The sequence below is a fragment of the Toxotes jaculatrix genome, chromosome 21 (genome assembly GCF_017976425.1).
Source record: "Toxotes jaculatrix isolate fToxJac2 chromosome 21, fToxJac2.pri, whole genome shotgun sequence".
NCBI classification, from domain to species: domain Eukaryota; kingdom Metazoa; phylum Chordata; class Actinopteri; family Toxotidae; genus Toxotes; species Toxotes jaculatrix.
Genome location: NC_054414.1, coordinates 20,351,128 through 20,371,178, shown reverse-complemented (window position 1 = coordinate 20,371,178; position 20,051 = coordinate 20,351,128). Strand labels below are relative to the sequence as shown.

Genomic DNA, 20,051 nt, shown 5'->3' with positions numbered 1-20,051 from the left:
CGTTTTTTATGAGTTTTTATGACATTTTGAGGTGTAAAAAAATGTTGACTTTTTTTGGCCGAAAAAAACGACATACTATACTATGACGTTTTTTATGACTTTTGGAGGTCGAAAAAAATGTTGACTTTTTTTGGCCGAAAAAAACGCCATACTATACTATGACGTTTTTTATGAGTTTTTAGGACATTTTGAGGTCGAAAAAAATGTTGACTTTTTTTGGCCGAAAAAAACGGCATACTATACTATGACGTTTTTTATGACTTTTGGAGGTCGAAAAAAAATTTGACTTTTTTTGGCCGAAAAAAACGGCATACTATACTATGACGTTTTTTATGACTTTTGGAGGTGTAAAAAAATTTTGACTTTTTTTGGCCGAAAAAAACGGCATACTATACTATGACGTTTTTTATGACTTTTGGAGGTCGAAAAAAATGTTGACTTTTTTTGGCCGAAAAAAACGCCATACTATACTATGACGTTTTTTATGACTTTTGGAGGTCGAAAAAAATTTTGACTTTTTTTGGCCGAAAAAAACGCCATACTATACTATGACGTTTTTTATGAGTTTTTATGACATTTTGAGGTGTAAAAAAATGTTGACTTTTTTTGGCCGAAAAAAACGACATACTATACTATGACGTTTTTTATGACTTTTGGAGGTCGAAAAAAATGTTGACTTTTTTTGGCCGAAAAAAACGCCATACTATACTATGACGTTTTTTATGAGTTTTTAGGACATTTTGAGGTCGAAAAAAATGTTGACTTTTTTTGGCCGAAAAAAACGGCATACTATACTATGACGTTTTTTATGACTTTTGGAGGTCGAAAAAAAATGTGACTTTTTTTGGCCGAAAAAAACGCCATACTATACTATGACGTTTTTTATGACTTTTGGAGGTGTAAAAAAATTTTGACTTTTTTTGGCCGAAAAAAACGGCATACTATACTATGACGTTTTTTATGACTTTTGGAGGTCGAAAAAAATGTTGACTTTTTTTGGCCGAAAAAAACGCCATACTATACTATGACGTTTTTTATGACTTTTGGAGGTCGAAAAAAATTTTGACTTTTTTTGGCCGAAAAAAACGCCATACTATACTATGACATTTTTTATGAGTTTTTAGGACATTTTGAGGTCGAAAAAAATTTTGACTTTTTTTGGCCGAAAAAAACGCCATACTATACTATGACGTTTTTTATGACTTTTGGAGGTCGAAAAAATTTTTGACTTTTTTTGCCCGAAAAAAACGCCATACTATACTATGACGTTTTTTATGAGTTTTTATGACATTTTGAGGTTGAAAAAAATTTTGACTTTTTTTGGCCGAAAAAAACGACATACTATACTATGACGTTTTTTATGACTTTTGGAGGTCGAAAAAAAATTTGACTTTTTTTGGCCGAAAAAAAACACATACTATACTATGACGTTTTTTATGACATTTTGAGGTGTAAAAAAATTTTGACTTTTTTTGGCCGAAAAAAACGCCATACTATACTATGACGTTTTTTATGACTTTTGGAGGTGTAAAAAAATTTTGACTTTTTTTGGCCGAAAAAAACGCCATACTATACTATGACGTTTTTTATGAATTTTGGAGGTCGAAAAAAATGTTGACTTTTTTTGGCCGAAAAAAACCACATACTATACTATGACGTTTTTTATGAGTTTTTAGGACATTTTGAGGTGTAAAAAAATTTTGACTTTTTTTGGCCGAAAAAAACGCCATACTATACTATGACGTTTTTTATGACTTTTGGAGGTGTAAAAAAATTTTGACTTTTTTTGCCCGAAAAAAACGCCATACTATACTATGACATTTTTTATGACTTTTGGAGGTGTAAAAAAATTTTGACTTTTTTTGCCCGAAAAAAACGACATACTATACTATGACGTTTTTTATGACTTTTGGAGGTCGAAAAAATTTTTGACTTTTTTTGCCCGAAAAAAACGGCATACTATACTATGACGTTTTTTATGAGTTTTGGAGGTCGAAAAAAAATGTGACTTTTTTTGGCCGAAAAAAACCACATACTATACTATGACGTTTTTTAGGACATTTTGAGGTGTAAAAAAATTTTGACTTTTTTTGCCCGAAAAAAACGCCATACTATACTATGACGTTTTTTATGAGTTTTTAGGACATTTTGAGGTGTAAAAAAATTTTGACTTTTTTTGGCCGAAAAAAACGCCATACTATACTATGACATTTTTTATGACTTTTGGAGATCGAAAAAATTTTTGACTTTTTTTGGCCGAAAAAAACGCCATACTATACTATGACGTTTTTTATGACTTTTGGAGGTCGAAAAAAATGTTGACTTTTTTTGGCCGAAAAAAACGCCATACTATACTATGACGTTTTTTATGACTTTTGGAGGTGTAAAAAAATTTTGACTTTTTTTGGCCGAAAAAAACACCATACTATACTATGACGTTTTTTATGACATTTTGAGGTGTAAAAAAATTTTGACTTTTTTTGGCCGAAAAAAACGGCATACTATACTATGACGTTTTTTATGACTTTTGGAGGTCGAAAAAAATTTTTGACTTTTTTTGGCCGAAAAAAACCACATACTATACTATGACGTTTTTTATGACTTTTGGAGGTGTAAAAAAATTGTGACTTTTTTTGGCCGAAAAAAACGCCATACTATACTATGACGTTTTTTATGAGTTTTTATGACATTTTGAGGTGTAAAAAAATGTTGACTTTTTTTGGCCGAAAAAAACGACATACTATACTATGACGTTTTTTATGACTTTTGGAGGTCGAAAAAAAATTTGACTTTTTTTGGCCGAAAAAAACGACATACTATACTATGACGTTTTTTATGAGTTTTTAGGACATTTTGAGGTCGAAAAAAATGTTGACTTTTTTTGGCCGAAAAAAATGGCATACTATACTATGACGTTTTTTATGACTTTTGGAGGTCGAAAAAAATTTTGACTTTTTTTGCCCGAAAAAAACGCCATACTATGACGTTTTTTATGAGTTTTTATGACATTTTGAGGTCGAAAAAAATTTTGACTTTTTTTGGCCGAAAAAAACGCCATACTATACTATGACGTTTTTTATGACTTTTGGAGGTCGAAAAATTTTTTGACGTTTTTTGGCTGAAAAAAACGCCATACTATACTATGATGTTTTTTATGACTTTTGGAGGTCGAAAAAAATTTTGACTTTTTTTGGCCGAAAAAAACGCCATACTATACTATGACGTTTTTTATGAGTTTTTAGGACATTTTGAGGTGTAAAAAAATTTTGACTTTTTTTGGCCGAAAAAAACGCCATACTATACTATGACGTTTTTTATGACTTTTGGAGGTGTAAAAAAATGTTGACTTTTTTTGCCCGAAAAAAACGCCATACTATGACGTTTTTTATGAGTTTTTATGACATTTTGAGGTCGAAAAAAATTTTGACTTTTTTTGGCCGAAAAAAACGCCATACTATACTATGACGTTTTTTATGACTTTTGGAGGTCGAAAAATTTTTTGACTTTTTTTGGCCGAAAAAAACGCCATACTATACTATGATGTTTTTTATGACTTTTGGAGGTGTAAAAAAATTTTGACTTTTTTTGCCCGAAAAAAACGCCATACTATACTTTGACGTTTTTAATGAGTTTTTAGGACATTTTGAGGTCGAAAAAAATTTTGAGTTTTTTTGGCCGAAAAAAACGCCATACTATACTATGACGTTTTTTAGGACATTTTGAGGTCGAAAAAAATTTTGAGTTTTTTTGGCCGAAAAAAACGCCATACTATACTATGACGTTTTTTATGACATTTTGAGGTCGAAAAAAATTTTGACTTTTTTTGGCCGAAAAAAACGGCATACTATACTATGACGTTTTTTATGACTTTTGGAGGTCGAAAAAAATGTTGACTTTTTTTGGCCGAAAAAAACCACATACTATGACGTTTTTTATGAGTTTTTATGACATTTTGAGGTCGAAAAAAATTTTGACTTTTTTTGGCCGAAAAAAACGCCATACTATACTATGACGTTTTTTATGACTTTTGGAGGTCGAAAAATTTTTTGACTTTTTTTGGCCGAAAAAAACGACATACTATACTATGACGTTTTTTATGACTTTTGGAGGTCGAAAAAAATGTTGACTTTTTTTGCCCGAAAAAAACGCCATACTATACTATGACGTTTTTTATGAGAATTTTATGACATTTTGAGGTTGAAAAAATTTTTGACTTTTTTTGGCCGAAAAAAACGACATACTATACTATGACGTTTTTTATGACTTTTGGAGGTCGAAAAAAAATTTGACTTTTTTTGGTCGAAAAAAAACACATACTATACTATGACGTTTTTTATGACATTTTGAGGTGTAAAAAAATTTTGACTTTTTTTGGCCGAAAAAAACGCCATACTATACTATGACGTTTTTTATGACTTTTGGAGGTGTAAAAAATTTTTGACTTTTTTTGGCCGAAAAAAACGCCATACTATACTATGACGTTTTTTATGACTTTTGGAGGTCGAAAAAAATGTTGACTTTTTTTGGCCGAAAAAAACCACATACTATACTATGACGTTTTTTATGAGTTTTTAGGACATTTTGAGGTGTAAAAAAATTTTGACTTTTTTTGGCCGAAAAAAACGCCATACTATACTATGACGTTTTTTATGACTTTTGGAGGTGTAAAAAAATTTTGACTTTTTTTGCCCGAAAAAAACGCCATACTATACTATGACATTTTTTATGACTTTTGGAGGTGTAAAAAAATTTTGACTTTTTTTGCCCGAAAAAAACCACATACTATACTATGACGTTTTTTATGACTTTTGGAGGTCGAAAAAATTTTTGACTTTTTTTGCCCGAAAAAAACGCCATACTATACTATGACGTTTTTTATGAGTTTTTATGACATTTTGAGGTTGAAAAAAATTTTGACTTTTTTTGGCCGAAAAAAACGACATACTATACTATGACGTTTTTTATGACTTTTGGAGGTCGAAAAAAAATTTGACTTTTTTTGGCCGAAAAAAACCACATACTATACTATGACGTTTTTTAGGACATTTTGAGGTGTAAAAAAATTTTGACTTTTTTTGCCCGAAAAAAACGCCATACTATACTATGACGTTTTTTATGAGTTTTTAGGACATTTTGAGGTCGAAAAAAATTTTGACTTTTTTTGGCCGAAAAAAACGCCATACTATACTATGACATTTTTTATGACTTTTGGAGATCGAAAAAATTTTTGACTTTTTTTGTCCGAAAAAAACGCCATACTATACTATGACGTTTTTTATGACTTTTGGAGGTCGAAAAAAATGTTGACTTTTTTTGGCTGAAAAAAACGCCATACTATACTATGACGTTTTTTATGACTTTTGGAGGTGTAAAAAAATTTTGACTTTTTTTGGCCGAAAAAAACGCCATACTATACTATGACGTTTTTTATGACATTTTGAGGTGTAAAAAAATTTTGACTTTTTTTGGCCGAAAAAAACGGCATACTATACTATGACGTTTTTTATGACTTTTGGAGGTGTAAAAAAATTTTGACTTTTTTTGGCCGAAAAAAACGCCATAATATACTATGACGTTTTTTATGACTTTTGGAGGTCGAAAAAAATTTTGACTTTTTTTGGCCGAAAAAAACGCCATACTATACTATGACGTTTTTTATGAGTTTTTATGACATTTTGAGGTGTAAAAAAATGTTGACTTTTTTTGGCCGAAAAAAACGACATACTATACTATGACGTTTTTTATGACTTTTGGAGGTCGAAAAAAATGTTGACTTTTTTTGGCCGAAAAAAACGCCATACTATACTATGACGTTTTTTATGAGTTTTTAGGACATTTTGAGGTCGAAAAAAATGTTGACTTTTTTTGGCCGAAAAAAACGGCATACTATACTATGACGTTTTTTATGACTTTTGGAGGTCGAAAAAAAATGTGACTTTTTTTGGCCGAAAAAAACGCCATACTATACTATGACGTTTTTTATGACTTTTGGAGGTGTAAAAAAATTTTGACTTTTTTTGGCCGAAAAAAACGGCATACTATACTATGACGTTTTTTATGACTTTTGGAGGTCGAAAAAAATGTTGACTTTTTTTGGCCGAAAAAAACGCCATACTATACTATGACGTTTTTTATGACTTTTGGAGGTCGAAAAAAATTTTGACTTTTTTTGGCCGAAAAAAACGCCATACTATACTATGACATTTTTTATGAGTTTTTAGGACATTTTGAGGTCGAAAAAAATTTTGACTTTTTTTGGCCGAAAAAAACGCCATACTATACTATGACGTTTTTTATGACTTTTGGAGGTCGAAAAAATTTTTGACTTTTTTTGCCCGAAAAAAACGCCATACTATACTATGACGTTTTTTATGAGTTTTTATGACATTTTGAGGTTGAAAAAAATTTTGACTTTTTTTGGCCGAAAAAAACGACATACTATACTATGACGTTTTTTATGACTTTTGGAGGTCGAAAAAAAATTGGACTTTTTTTGGCCGAAAAAAAACACATACTATACTATGACGTTTTTTATGACATTTTGAGGTGTAAAAAAATTTTGACTTTTTTTGGCCGAAAAAAACGCCATACTATACTATGACGTTTTTTATGACTTTTGGAGGTGTAAAAAAATTTTGACTTTTTTTGGCCGAAAAAAACGCCATACTATACTATGACGTTTTTTATGAATTTTGGAGGTCGAAAAAAATGTTGACTTTTTTTGGCCGAAAAAAACCACATACTATACTATGACGTTTTTTATGAGTTTTTAGGACATTTTGAGGTGTAAAAAAATTTTGACTTTTTTTGGCCGAAAAAAACGCCATACTATACTATGACGTTTTTTATGAGTTTTGGAGGTCGAAAAAAAATGTGACTTTTTTTGGCCGAAAAAAACCACATACTATACTATGACGTTTTTTAGGACATTTTGAGGTGTAAAAAAATTTTGACTTTTTTTGCCCGAAAAAAACGCCATACTATACTATGACGTTTTTTATGAGTTTTTAGGACATTTTGAGGTGTAAAAAAATTTTGACTTTTTTTGGCCGAAAAAAACGCCATACTATACTATGACATTTTTTATGACTTTTGGAGATCGAAAAAATTTTTGACTTTTTTTGGCCGAAAAAAACGCCATACTATACTATGACGTTTTTTATGACTTTTGGAGGTCGAAAAAAATGTTGACTTTTTTTGGCCGAAAAAAACGCCATACTATACTATGACGTTTTTTATGACTTTTGGAGGTGTAAAAAAATTTTGACTTTTTTTGGCCGAAAAAAACACCATACTATACTATGACGTTTTTTATGACATTTTGAGGTGTAAAAAAATTTTGACTTTTTTTGGCCGAAAAAAACGGCATACTATACTATGACGTTTTTTATGACTTTTGGAGGTCGAAAAAAATTTTTGACTTTTTTTGGCCGAAAAAAACCACATACTATACTATGACGTTTTTTATGACTTTTGGAGGTGTAAAAAAATTGTGACTTTTTTTGGCCGAAAAAAACGCCATACTATACTATGACGTTTTTTATGAGTTTTTATGACATTTTGAGGTGTAAAAAAATTTTGACTTTTTTTGGCCGAAAAAAACGACATACTATACTATGACGTTTTTTATGACTTTTGGAGGTCGAAAAAAAATGTGACTTTTTTTGGCCGAAAAAAACGACATACTATACTATGACGTTTTTTATGAGTTTTTAGGACATTTTGAGGTCGAAAAAAATGTTGACTTTTTTTGGCCGAAAAAAATGGCATACTATACTATGACGTTTTTTATGACTTTTGGAGGTCGAAAAAAATTTTGACTTTTTTTGCCCGAAAAAAACGCCATACTATGACGTTTTTTATGAGTTTTTATGACATTTTGAGGTCGAAAAAAATTTTGACTTTTTTTGGCCGAAAAAAACGCCATACTATACTATGACGTTTTTTATGACTTTTGGAGGTCGAAAAATTTTTTGACGTTTTTTGGCTGAAAAAAACGCCATACTATACTATGATGTTTTTTATGACTTTTGGAGGTCGAAAAAAATGTTGACTTTTTTTGGCCGAAAAAAACGCCATACTATACTATGACGTTTTTTATGAGTTTTTAGGACATTTTGAGGTGTAAAAAAATTTTGACTTTTTTTGGCCGAAAAAAACGCCATACTATACTATGACGTTTTTTATGACTTTTGGAGGTGTAAAAAAATGTTGACTTTTTTTGCCCGAAAAAAACGCCATACTATGACGTTTTTTATGAGTTTTTATGACATTTTGAGGTCGAAAAAAATTTTGACTTTTTTTGGCCGAAAAAAACGCCATACTATACTATGACGTTTTTTATGACTTTTGGAGGTCGAAAAATTTTTTGACTTTTTTTGGCCGAAAAAAACGCCATACTATACTATGATGTTTTTTATGACTTTTGGAGGTGTAAAAAAATTTTGACTTTTTTTGCCCGAAAAAAACGCCATACTATACTTTGACGTTTTTAATGAGTTTTTAGGACATTTTGAGGTCGAAAAAAATTTTGAGTTTTTTTGGCCGAAAAAAACGCCATACTATACTATGACGTTTTTTAGGACATTTTGAGGTCGAAAAAAATTTTGAGTTTTTTTGGCCGAAAAAAACGCCATACTATACTATGACGTTTTTTATGACATTTTGAGGTCGAAAAAAATTTTGACTTTTTTTGGCCGAAAAAAACGGCATACTATACTATGACGTTTTTTATGACTTTTGGAGGTCGAAAAAAATGTTGACTTTTTTTGGCCGAAAAAAACCACATACTATGACGTTTTTTATGAGTTTTTATGACATTTTGAGGTCGAAAAAAATTTTGACTTTTTTTGGCCGAAAAAAAACGCCATACTATACTATGACGTTTTTTATGACTTTTGGAGGTCGAAAAATTTTTTGACTTTTTTTGGCCGAAAAAAACGCCATACTATACTATGATGTTTTTTATGACTTTTGGAGGTGTAAAAAAATTTTGACTTTTTTTGCCCGAAAAAAACGCCATACTATACTTTGACGTTTTTAATGAGTTTTTAGGACATTTTGAGGTCGAAAAAAATTTTGACTTTTTTTGGCCGAAAAAAACGCCATACTATACTATGACGTTTTTTATGACATTTTGAGGTGTAAAAAAATTTTGACTTTTTTTGGCCGAAAAAAACGCCATACTATACTATGACGTTTTTTATGACATTTTGAGGTGTAAAAAAATTTTGACTTTTTTTGGCCGAAAAAAACGCCATACTATACTATGACGTTTTTTATGACTTTTGGAGGTCGAAAAAAATTTTGACTTTTTTTGCCCGAAAAAAACGCCATACTATGACTTTTTTTATGAGTTTTTATGACATTTTGAGGTCGAAAAAAATTTTGACTTTTTTTGGCCGAAAAAAACGCCATACTATACTATGACGTTTTTTATGACTTTTGGAGGTCGAAAAAAATTTTGACTTTTTTTGGCCGAAAAAAACGCCATACTATACTATGACGTTTTTTATGAGTTTTTAGGACATTTTGAGGTGTAAAAAAATTTTGACTTTTTTTGGCCGAAAAAAACGGCATACTATACTATGACGTTTTTTATGACTTTTGGAGGTCGAAAAAAATTTTTGACTTTTTTTGGCCGAAAAAAACCACATACTATACTATGACGTTTTTTATGACTTTTGGAGGTGTAAAAAAATTTTGACTTTTTTTGGCCGAAAAAAACGACATACTATACTATGACGTTTTTTATGACTTTTGGAGGTCGAAAAAAAATTTGACTTTTTTTGGCCGAAAAAAACGACATACTATACTATGACGTTTTTTATGACATTTTGAGGTCGAAAAAAATGTTGACTTTTTTTGGCCGATTTTGACGCCTTACTATACTATGACGTTTTTTTGCACATTTTTAAGCTCTAGTATACTGTGACTTATTTTTTTCTTTTTTTCATTCCTTACTATACTTTGATGCTTTTATATCTTAGTAAACTATGACTTTTCATACCTAACTTTACTTTGACATTGTTTATGCCCGTCTATAGTATCATGTTTTTATACCTTAGTGTAGTAAGCTACCTGACTCTTATACACACCTGGAGGCTTCATGCAGGTTCGCCATGGTGAGAGCAGGTTGTTGACGGACGGCTTTCACCTCATCTAAAGGGGACACAAATGCTGGGTCACTGTCCCGGTCGCTGTCCTCCTCGCTGCCTGCTTGTCGGGTCACTCTCTGAGGAGGGAGGCAAAGTTCATCCACTGTCATCGAACTCATCAAGTCTTCATCAGATCCATCTTCTTCCTCCTGACAGACAGGAAGAATCACAGGACAGAAAGAAAAGGGGGGGTGAATTCTTTTGATTTACAGACACAGTACAATGAAGGACTCACTTTGTGAAGAGTCTGCCTCCATTTCATCTTTATTATTCTTTATTAACACACTCATCCTGAGCATTACATTAAGGCTGAATGTCAGAGAAGAAGGGTAAAACTAGATTTACTCCTTTGCGGCTGAATGCCTCCACCAACCGGTCAAGTTACAGGAATTGTGGACACAGTCTGCTCTTCTGTTCTTGAATTATGACTGGAAACATGTTTTATGAGGTCACAGTGACCTTTAACCTTCGACCACCAACATCTAATCAGTTCATCCTTGCGTCCAAGTGAATGCTGCCCCCCCCAGCATGCAAAGGAAGACCCATGTTAGGTCTTTCTGAACACTCTGGACAGCGTAACGTTAGTATGCTAGCTAGTGTGTGTTTCTTACTATGGTGGTGATTGTGGGGCTGGCACACAGTAAACGTTTGATCATCTGGTATCTGTCATACAGAGGTTTCACCAGGTTCTTCTCCTGTTTGGTTCCCTGGGACAGACAGACAGACAGACAGACATCACAGGAAGCCCTCACTATGCATCAGAGCTGAAAAATACTTAGAAAAACTTACTTAGAAGAAAAAATACAGAAGCATCAGGAGCAAAATATACCAAAAACACCAAAAGTATAAGTACTTGTAACACAGAATAATGCATATGATGTTATTATACTTATTATACATATTGATTTTTTAAAAAGCCTTTATGTGTTAATGTACTAATCACTTCAGTGTTGCAGCTGGTAAAAACAGAGTTGATTGTAATTGGTACTTTACAATATGAAATGTTTTACCTGATAATATTTTGTTTCATTAATCTGAATCTGCAAAGCAACACAAGATTTAAAATAAATGTAGAGCCACAGCCAAAGTCCTGCCCCAGAGAAACATGATGCTCTCTTCATATTGGTCTGTAACACCTGTGAGCACTGCCTGTCAGGTGGGACAGTTACTACAGGTGAGGACTCACCGGTCGGCCGTGCACACTCTCAAAGTACAGCAGACATTTCTGCAGAGTGATCTTCTCCAACACCATCTGAGCCTGGGTCATCTCCTGCACGCACGCACACATACACACACATACGCGGGAGTTAAGCCAAACTACACTGATTTCAGTTTCTTACCCTAAACATAATAAAACTGAGAGAAAATGAACAGAGTCTGGTGAGGATGCATTCACATTAGAATCAGCACATCATCATTTTAAGATGATTTAAGGAAATAAGGAATTTGAGCAGAAAAAATAAATATACATTCTTCTGTGTGATGTAAATGCAGACGGTCACTGGTTACATCAGAGTGAATATGAACTGACTTTAATCTGGAGTCACAGCCATTAGTGACCAGCCTCAGTCTGTAAAGTCAATTATAACCACACATTCAGGAGAGAGGGAATAAAATGGAGCAGAAAATGAACAGAGTTTGGTGAGGATGCAGGGGTTAAACGTTGCAGTGGCGTCACACACCTTCATGTTGTCAGGGAGACCCAGGGCTTGTCTCTTCTCTCTCAGTCGTCTGAACAGAGACTCCACGGTTTCCTCTAGAGTGGGTTTGTGCTCCGACGCCCGCTGCTGCCCAGAGCCATACCTGCAAGACGAGTACGCACACCTGTGACCACTTCACTGACCACGACACACTGAGCCGATGTGGTGGATGTGTTGGAGTTACCTGCACACGTCTGTGGTTTCTGGACCGTCGTGCTCCTTCGACTCGAACACCGACTGTCTGAGTCTCAGCTCTGCACAGCAAACACAACCACACTTGAATTGCCCCCCCAGGGGACAAATAAAGTTATTGATTGATTGATTGATTGATTGATTGATGAATGTAGCATGTCAGATAACGTGAGAACAAGAGAACCACTACACAGCACACAGGCAGTACACCTGACCTGTGTGTAATCCGGTGTGTTTCAGAGCCTGACTAACAGCTGCTGCTGACTTTTATCTTCAGGTATCTGGTCTCCAGGATCCAAATCTGTCTGTATCCTGTTCCCCGAGGACTTAAATGTCCTCTGAAGCTTTAAAGGAGTTGATGGTTGAATGAGCAAAGATTAACATCAGGTTTTTACCTTTGAGCTGTTTGCGAGCCTTCGCCAGCTCGTTCATCACTCTGACCATCTCCGGGTTGGAATATTTATCGTTGTGTGACGGCTGAGAGAGGAAGAGACAAACACATCACACCATCAGAAATATCTCCAGTATATCCAGTCAGTTCCAGCTGAGCGTGGACTGGTCTTCTGCTCCCAGCTGTATTTACCTTGTAGTTCACCTCCTGCTCGAACTGATCCTCAAACCTGCGAACCTTCTTCTTCAGGGTCTGGATCTGTCTGGTGAGGAAGGGGATGGAGGGTGGGCAACCGTCCTCCGCTCCCTCTGTCCTGTCCCCCCGCCCTCGAGACCTGGACACAAGCACAGAGAGTCGGGTACACAGGTAAAGAGACTCGTATCAACTTCAAAGTCAAGACCAACAAGTTTCAAGTGAATTTCCAAATAAAGACCAAATGGTCCCACATCATATTTAAAAGGTTCAAAGTCTAGGTCTAAACCGGACCAGTGGACAGACAGGTGGACAAACAGGTGGACAAACAGGTGGACTCACTGTATGTACTGCTGGCTGCAGGGTGGTGAAGGTGCAGTGTCAGGGTCGGAGTTAAACCTCAGGCTGTGGCTGAGGCTGGCACATCGAGGGGAGGGGAGGGGGCTGGTGCCGCCTGCCAGCAGCTGGAGGAGAGCTCCACCTCCACCTCCTCCTTCACCTGCCCCCTCGCCTCCGGGGCTGCTCCTCTGCGGGGAGTAGGGTGAGTGGTTAGGACTGAGGGGCAGCACTCCATCGGGGGTCAGGGGCTGCTGGCCCGGGAGGATGGTTGTAAGCGGCTGGTGTCTGGGGGATGGGGGAGGTCTGGTCAGGACTGTCAACAGCTCTGCAAAGACACAAGGGTCAAGTATTAAGAAGATTTTCAAAATAAAATGTTACTCAGTGTGTTTACACTGCAAAAATCATCTGCTGTCAGCTTTTATTTCAACATGCCACTAATCACCACAAGAACCATCATCAGAACCCACTGATCCTCAGAGACCAGTAGAACCAACTAAAGAACCTCATGCACGACCACCAGGACCACGAGGACAGGCAGGAAATCTGGACTGGAACAGTTAATCAATACAAACTGTTACAGATTCAAGTTGTTGATCGACTTATTGATTAATCTCCTAATTGTTTCAGCTCTGTTGGGATTTAAGGATAAATTTACTTTAATTACCAGGATGTTTTGTACAAAGCAGCTTTGGTCAGAACGTGCAGCACAGTGACGACTGTAAACCGGAACGTGAAGAGTGTGAAGCCGATTCAGAGGCAGTGAAGTGAGAGAGTCGGCTCAGAGCTAATAATAGCAGCTCGCTCAGGGAAACAAGGAGAGTGCCATCACACACACACATACAGACACAGACACACACACAGCATGGATGGTGGGTACAGTATATTTATTGTGTATGTTAATAGAAGCATAAAGAACAAACAGCAGAATAAAACAGGTACGTGTGTAGTTTTCATGTTCGATGTCATGACGTGACTTTAAGTGAATTTCCTTCAGAGTTGGAACTTTAATGTTTGATGATTAAACAGAAACTGACAAAGCACAAGAGAAAAGATGTCAGAGGGCAGACAGGTATGGACAGACAGACAGGTGTGTGTACCTGGCGGGCTGTTCTCGTCAGTGCTGTGGCACAGAGCCAGCGTCTTCCCCTCCTTCCCTGCAAGCTCGCCGGGACCCTTCTGCTCCTTGCTGCTCAGGGCAGGGGGGCTCTCCTCTGGGGACGGACCCAGCGAGGGGCCCCCCTCCACCTCCAACGCCTGGAGCTTCAGCAGGGAACTCTGCAGGCAGAAGCAGAACATGCCAGACACACTGATCCAGAGATTAACCTGGTCCCAGGAGGAGGCTTTTATCCACCTTTGTTACAGAAAATGTCCAGGTACTGAGATACTGTATGCGGGGCTGGGAGGTGCTGGTGTGGGTCAGTGACTCCAGATATTAGCTGGATCCCAGCCTCTAAAATGCCTCATGTGGAGGTGTGGCACAGACTAAAAATGGATATCTCAATAGGAGGCTTGTTGTTCAGGGCTTAGACTGTCCCCACAGTCCAAAGGATGAGTCAGTCAGCTCCTGTCCAAGAATTAGGCTGGGACCATCCAGTCAAACAAGCCATGATGCCTCTGTCTCGTCCAGCTCTTCCAGAGATTAGTCAGTTACACTCCGTATGCTAGAGAACAGTTCAGAAATATAAACCTTTATTCCTCTTCCTTTGTTTCTTTTCTTTACCTCTCTGCACTCCAGCGACTAGCCAGTTCCAGTAACTGTGGAATCATAATCCCAAAGCATGGCGTTCCTCACAGGAATATTCATCGCTCATATGGCGTCAGCCACTGAGTGTCCAGGAATTAGCCTTCCCCGGTGAGACTGAGCTCAGCAGTGAAAGAGGAGCTGGAAGGTTTTGAATTTTCATCCTTGTTCTGCACGTTCACTGATGATGATGCTGATGCTGCGTTAGTATCCTCCCTCCCTCCCTCCCTCCCTCTCCCACTCTTCCAAGACCTCGCTCGTCCTCTCTCCCTCCCTTGACGGATTACTCATCCTCAAGATCGTGAAGGGAGGAGGGAGGATGGAGGGATGAGGAGGGAAGAGAGGTGATGTGGTGTGGCTTGCCTTCGCCCTCCCCCTCCCCCACCCATCTCATTCTCAGAAAGGGAGAGAGACATATGAGACACATGAGGACGGCTCTCTCTCTCTCTGATCGTGAGGTTTTTCCCGCAGCGGTGGGGGATGGGCTTATTTCTGACATCACTCTGTGTGTGTGTTGAAATCTCATTCATAAAAGAGCAAGGAAGACAGGGAGGAGGGGGAGGGGGGAGGTACGTGCTGCTCCTCACACATCCACAGACAGTTTAACCCCTGAACATCCAGTTTCTCCCACAGTGCAACTGTGTGCTGGACACACTGAGCACGTGTGACGTGGTGACGCGGTCTCTGTCTCCACCAGAGAACCTGCTCCCATTCAGACCATTACAGACCATCACAGCATCACAGGTGTGGCCGAGACATGCAAACGGCCGCCACCCTCCAACAGAGGAACAAACAAAGCCCCTCTCCCTACTTCAGCAGTCTCCAGTCCTCCAAAGTCCACATCCACAAAGAAATACATCATCAGTGGGTTCCCTGTAGAACTCTACTGTATGGAGCAGAGACCTGGACCACCTACAGGGGACACATCAGAGCCCTCAGTCCTACCACCAGGATGTTTCTGAAAATCACTTTGTGGACTCAGTCACACACCGACTCCACAAAGTGAGAGGACGACGCTCCTCGCCCTCGCAGGAGCTGCACCTCGTGGAGTGAGCCCTGCTGGTTCCACATCCACAGTAAAGCTGGTTTCTTTGGGATAAAAGCTCCATCTCCTGACTCAGGCGGCTCAGGCTCCACGATGCAGCAGGGGTTTTACAGTACATCAGGGTCCCACACAAAGTCCAGTGGTTTGAGTTTGATGCTGAACTGCAGAGAAAATACAGCAGCAGAGCATCTGTACCTGCTGCAGGAGAGTATACAGATAAACAGCAGCATGTTCACAAACAGAATCAGCTTCTGGCAGCGCTTTGATTAAATGCTCGCCAGACTCCATTTAAAAACTGCGGATATTTAGGCTGCTCTGCCGTGCAGCATACACAAAATCAACATCTAAATCTTGGTTAAAAACTTTCATTAAACGATTAACGATCCTCCAAAAACACTTCAGTTCAATGTAACTGAAGCTAAGCTAGTCGGAACAAATGAATCTGTGTCTCTGCTGCTGTTACTGGACTGAATCTCAGACTTTAGTTCTGTTGACGAGCTGTGAATGTTTGACGAAAACGACAGCGACATTAAATAGTCGGAAATTTAAAGGTAAAATATCTGGTGTTAAAATCTCTCTGCATCAAACATAAATAATTCTCCGAGTAAGACCCTGTTTGAAGCAACGTATATCTTGTTATTTTTGTAGGTTTGTTCGTTTGTGTGTCCGCCGGTAGCTTCTTTCATTGTAGAAGAAGCGGCGACCAAACTACTCAATGTTTCGGTTTAACTGAATTTATGGAGATATATATACGTTTTTTGTGTACTGTATATGTGCCGAATTCCTCGGTATAACTTCCAGATTCAGGAAAAGTAAGTTAGTCATACTGACGAAGTTTGAACGTTTGCCGGTAAAAAAAAACAAAAAAAAAAACGTTAAATTGTTGAATTTTTCAGATTATGTTCATACTTAGTGTGGAAAGATGTACATGTAAATGAGAGCTGCTTAATTTCAGAATGATCTGACACGTGACACAAATCAGATCAATACATCTGATCAACATTTTACTGATGATGTTTTAGTTAAAGTAACTTACTGTAGCCGCAGCTGCACCTGAAGCCTCGGCACACAGCCGCTCCACACTGACACCTGGCGGCAGTTTGCAGAACTACAAGTCACTTTAAAATTACGTCATCTCACTTCCTGCTGCAGCACGCGGTAAAAAAAACACTGTACAGGCAGGTTAATAGGACTGGCAGAGACAGCTGAAAAATAAGAGCATGTCTTTTTCTTTAATTACACCTGAAATTAAAACCAATCATTTCTCGATCATTTGCTCTGACAACGTCACAGCTGCCACACCCAACCCCCACCCAGTCAATTTCAAATCGATGTTTGAAAATACATTATTACAACAAACAAAACAAAAACAAACACCATCAACACTCAAATGATAAGAAATAAGCAACAAGTTTTTTTTTACAGCTTTTATTGTTTGAACAGATCAAACTGCTTTTGCAAAATAGTTTTAACAGTCACGTCCATAAAGCTTTTTTCAACTCAGAGACGGAGCAAGAGAGTTGGAGTTTCATCAGCTACCATGGCAGGCACTGTAATAATAACAGTAATAATAATAATAATAATAATAAGGATCTACAAAAAGCTGAAACATCATAAAACACTATAATCTCAATATATACAAATAAATCAGTGACACTCGCGCTTCATAACACAAAGTCATAACCACAAAATATCATCACTAAGAATCATTAAGAACATGAATATTTCTCCTTCTGGTCCAAACATCTTTTTTTTTTTAATGTTTAGCTGAGATTCTGATTTTCACTGTCAGAGCTCATCATCAGTCCTTTCTGTTGCCTGGTTACAGAACTGAAATTAATATAGTTCACTTTCATGTTTTTGTATGAGTTGAACAAATTTAATCACGTGTTAATCAGTCAGAACCAGGCTGTCCAGTCTTTATGCTAAGCTAGGCTAACTACGTTCTACATTCTAAGAAAGAAACTGAGAACGTTTCCCTAATGTCGGCGTGTTCCTTTAAAGCGAGCACTGCCTGGTTTATTGAGTGTCTGACTCTGTTCTGCCCTCTGGTGGTGAAAAGCAAACATACTGTTTCAAATATTTTCATGCAGAGTTCACAAAAGTCACATCGCTGATCATTTTACAAAAATGTCACAGCAAAGTCAGACTGCTAATACAAAGGCTTCCTACCAGAGTGAGACAACTATCAACTGCTTTTACAAAAGGCCACAAAATACTGTCAATACAAACTGAAATACACAGGTGAATCACCTTTTAGGGTTAAAGTCTTTGTGAGTAATCACATCTGCTTCAACTCAGTGTTTCTGAATGTCCGCTCTGTCACAGGTGACATTAAAGATTACCTCGGAGAATGAAGGCTTCCTTCCTTGCTCAGTCTGTTTCAGAGCACTGACATACAGTTTGATGGTTATGCTGTGTATCCTGCGTTCGTTCACAGAGTCTGTGTCTCAGCTGCTTTTTCTGCTGTAGTAACCTCATGGAGCGTCGCCCTGTTCGGCAGGATCGGAAATAACTCATGAAGATATTCTGGTGTCTGGTGGCAACATGAGGACCTGATGCTTTTCTTTGTCGTGCATGATAGTAAACAGAATTATTTTAGGTGTGTGTTGTTCGACAAAGCATGACATTTAAAGACAGATCAGACTGTTGGAAATCATATATAATTATTAGAGGGTTTTAAAAGGACTAATTAATAATGAAGTCCACATACACAGACTCTTAATGCAGGATACACTGAACCATGTCTCTGAGTATATACCTGGCACTTTGGGCTGATTTAGAGGTCTAACACCAAGTTGTTAAAAAGCAAGTACGTCATAAGCCTTAGAGATGCTGTTTAAACACAAAGCATCAGCTTCTGAACAATCCTCAAACCTGCTCAGTCTTCAAACATGTGTCATGTGTCAGTGAGAATGGAGTGTTTGTGACTGTGTGCAAAACATGTAGGAAGTCTAGGAAATATGTACAGAGTATCTGTTCTCATGCTGCCATTCAAAGATTCACTACATCAAGAATCACAGAAAGTAAAATTTAGAAGTAGAAATGTTCGTATCACTTCCCCCATCATCCACTCGGCGGCAACAACAGCTGCTACATCCAACCTTTTTGTCTTTCTGTCTTTGGAAGTTCACAAAAATGAAATGAGAAGTGAAGGCATCATGGTGACCTTAAGCTCGTCTGTTCAGTCTTCAGTTCACTTTTCCTCCTGTGGTTTGTGGAGTCCTTGTGTCACTCAACCCAGAGGTTAATCCTGCAACTGGGGAATACGTACATCCCAGAGAAGCCCCTAAGAACTTTCAAAATTGCTCCCAGACCACAAAACGCAAATTGCAGATGTCACAGTACAGGTAATAGAACGATCTCCCTCAGAAGGGCCAAAATTCAAGTGTCAGCCAGTGATCAAGGACACTTGACAGGAGCAGAGGCTTTCCATTGGCTGCAGAAAACGTGTGTAGTGTCTGTGGTGTCCTAAAGAGGTATCTGAAGGGACGATTTGAAGCCTTTTATCAGCTTTTGGAAACAGGAAACGTGTTTTTAATCATGTTTAGGGAGCCCCATGGAAAGATGATTTAGCTGTAACGACACTGAGATCCAGCCCATAAATGTTTTGGATAAAAATGCAGGACGTGTTTGGGGCCTTATAATTTTGGATTTTAACTGTACTTTGATGGTGGATTTTCCAAAACAACTTTGTATAAAAATGATCACAGAGCAATGGCCACACTGAGCCTCCAGCCTCACCCGTTCCTCTGGGAAGCACTTTGTGACAACTTGATTTTGCTCGACACCTCCAGATGTACCAGCCTCAGGTAGATTCACAAGTTCAACATCAGATTTCTGGCTAATTGATGCCAATGAACATCCGAGCTTCCTCTGAGTGTTGCAGCATTATATGGGACATTAAGCAAGGCCTATAATGTGTGACTGACTGCTGATGGGTGAAGATACCCAAAGTTCAGATGCAGCGAGGAGTCTTTGTTGTTCTGGGTTCATCTTCCTCCGAGACTCTCCCAGACACTGCAGAAAGCTCTTTTTTTGCACTGTTGGCTTGTTGCTGTGGAGTTTTGGGCAGATCTCTGAAATCTGTAGGAACTGGGATGATTTTTCAGTTTGTGAAAGTTAAGAACCTGCATGTGCCTTTTTGCAGAAATGACAGACATCACATGATTTACTCTAAGATTCACAGGATTGATTCCCTGCTCTTAGAAATGTAATAGACAACTGTCTTGCAGCAATATATGGGACATAAAGTAAAATCCACACGGTGTCACTTCCTGCTGATGGATGAACA

The 20,051-nt window shown here is 37.4% G+C and overlaps 2 protein-coding genes across 4 annotated transcripts in view; both read right to left on the bottom strand.

The window, feature by feature from the left end:
- Positions 1-14,267, bottom strand: part of LOC121175472 (protein FAM13C-like) — a 60,284-nt gene extending 46,017 nt beyond the window's left edge. Inside the window, exons 1-9 of the mRNA XM_041029240.1 lie at positions 14,069-14,267; positions 12,975-13,296; positions 12,633-12,774; positions 12,445-12,526; positions 12,042-12,111; positions 11,840-11,960; positions 11,344-11,427; positions 10,769-10,864; positions 10,098-10,306 (exon numbers count right to left, since the gene is read on the bottom strand). Coding sequence (XP_040885174.1) covers positions 10,098-10,306; positions 10,769-10,864; positions 11,344-11,427; positions 11,840-11,960; positions 12,042-12,111; positions 12,445-12,526; positions 12,633-12,774; positions 12,975-13,296; positions 14,069-14,267 — 1,325 coding nt within the window. The remainder of the gene's footprint in view (positions 1-10,097; positions 10,307-10,768; positions 10,865-11,343; positions 11,428-11,839; positions 11,961-12,041; positions 12,112-12,444; positions 12,527-12,632; positions 12,775-12,974; positions 13,297-14,068) is intronic.
- A 2,902-nt stretch (positions 14,268-17,169) lies between these two features.
- The window catches only part of prkg1b (protein kinase cGMP-dependent 1b), a 30,302-nt gene continuing 27,420 nt past the window's right edge, over positions 17,170-20,051 (bottom strand). For all 3 annotated transcript variants that reach the window (XM_041066800.1, XM_041066802.1, XM_041066801.1), the window contains one exon: positions 17,170-20,051. This exon is cut by the window's right edge and continues 574 nt beyond it. The gene's annotated coding sequence lies outside the window, so the exon portion shown is untranslated.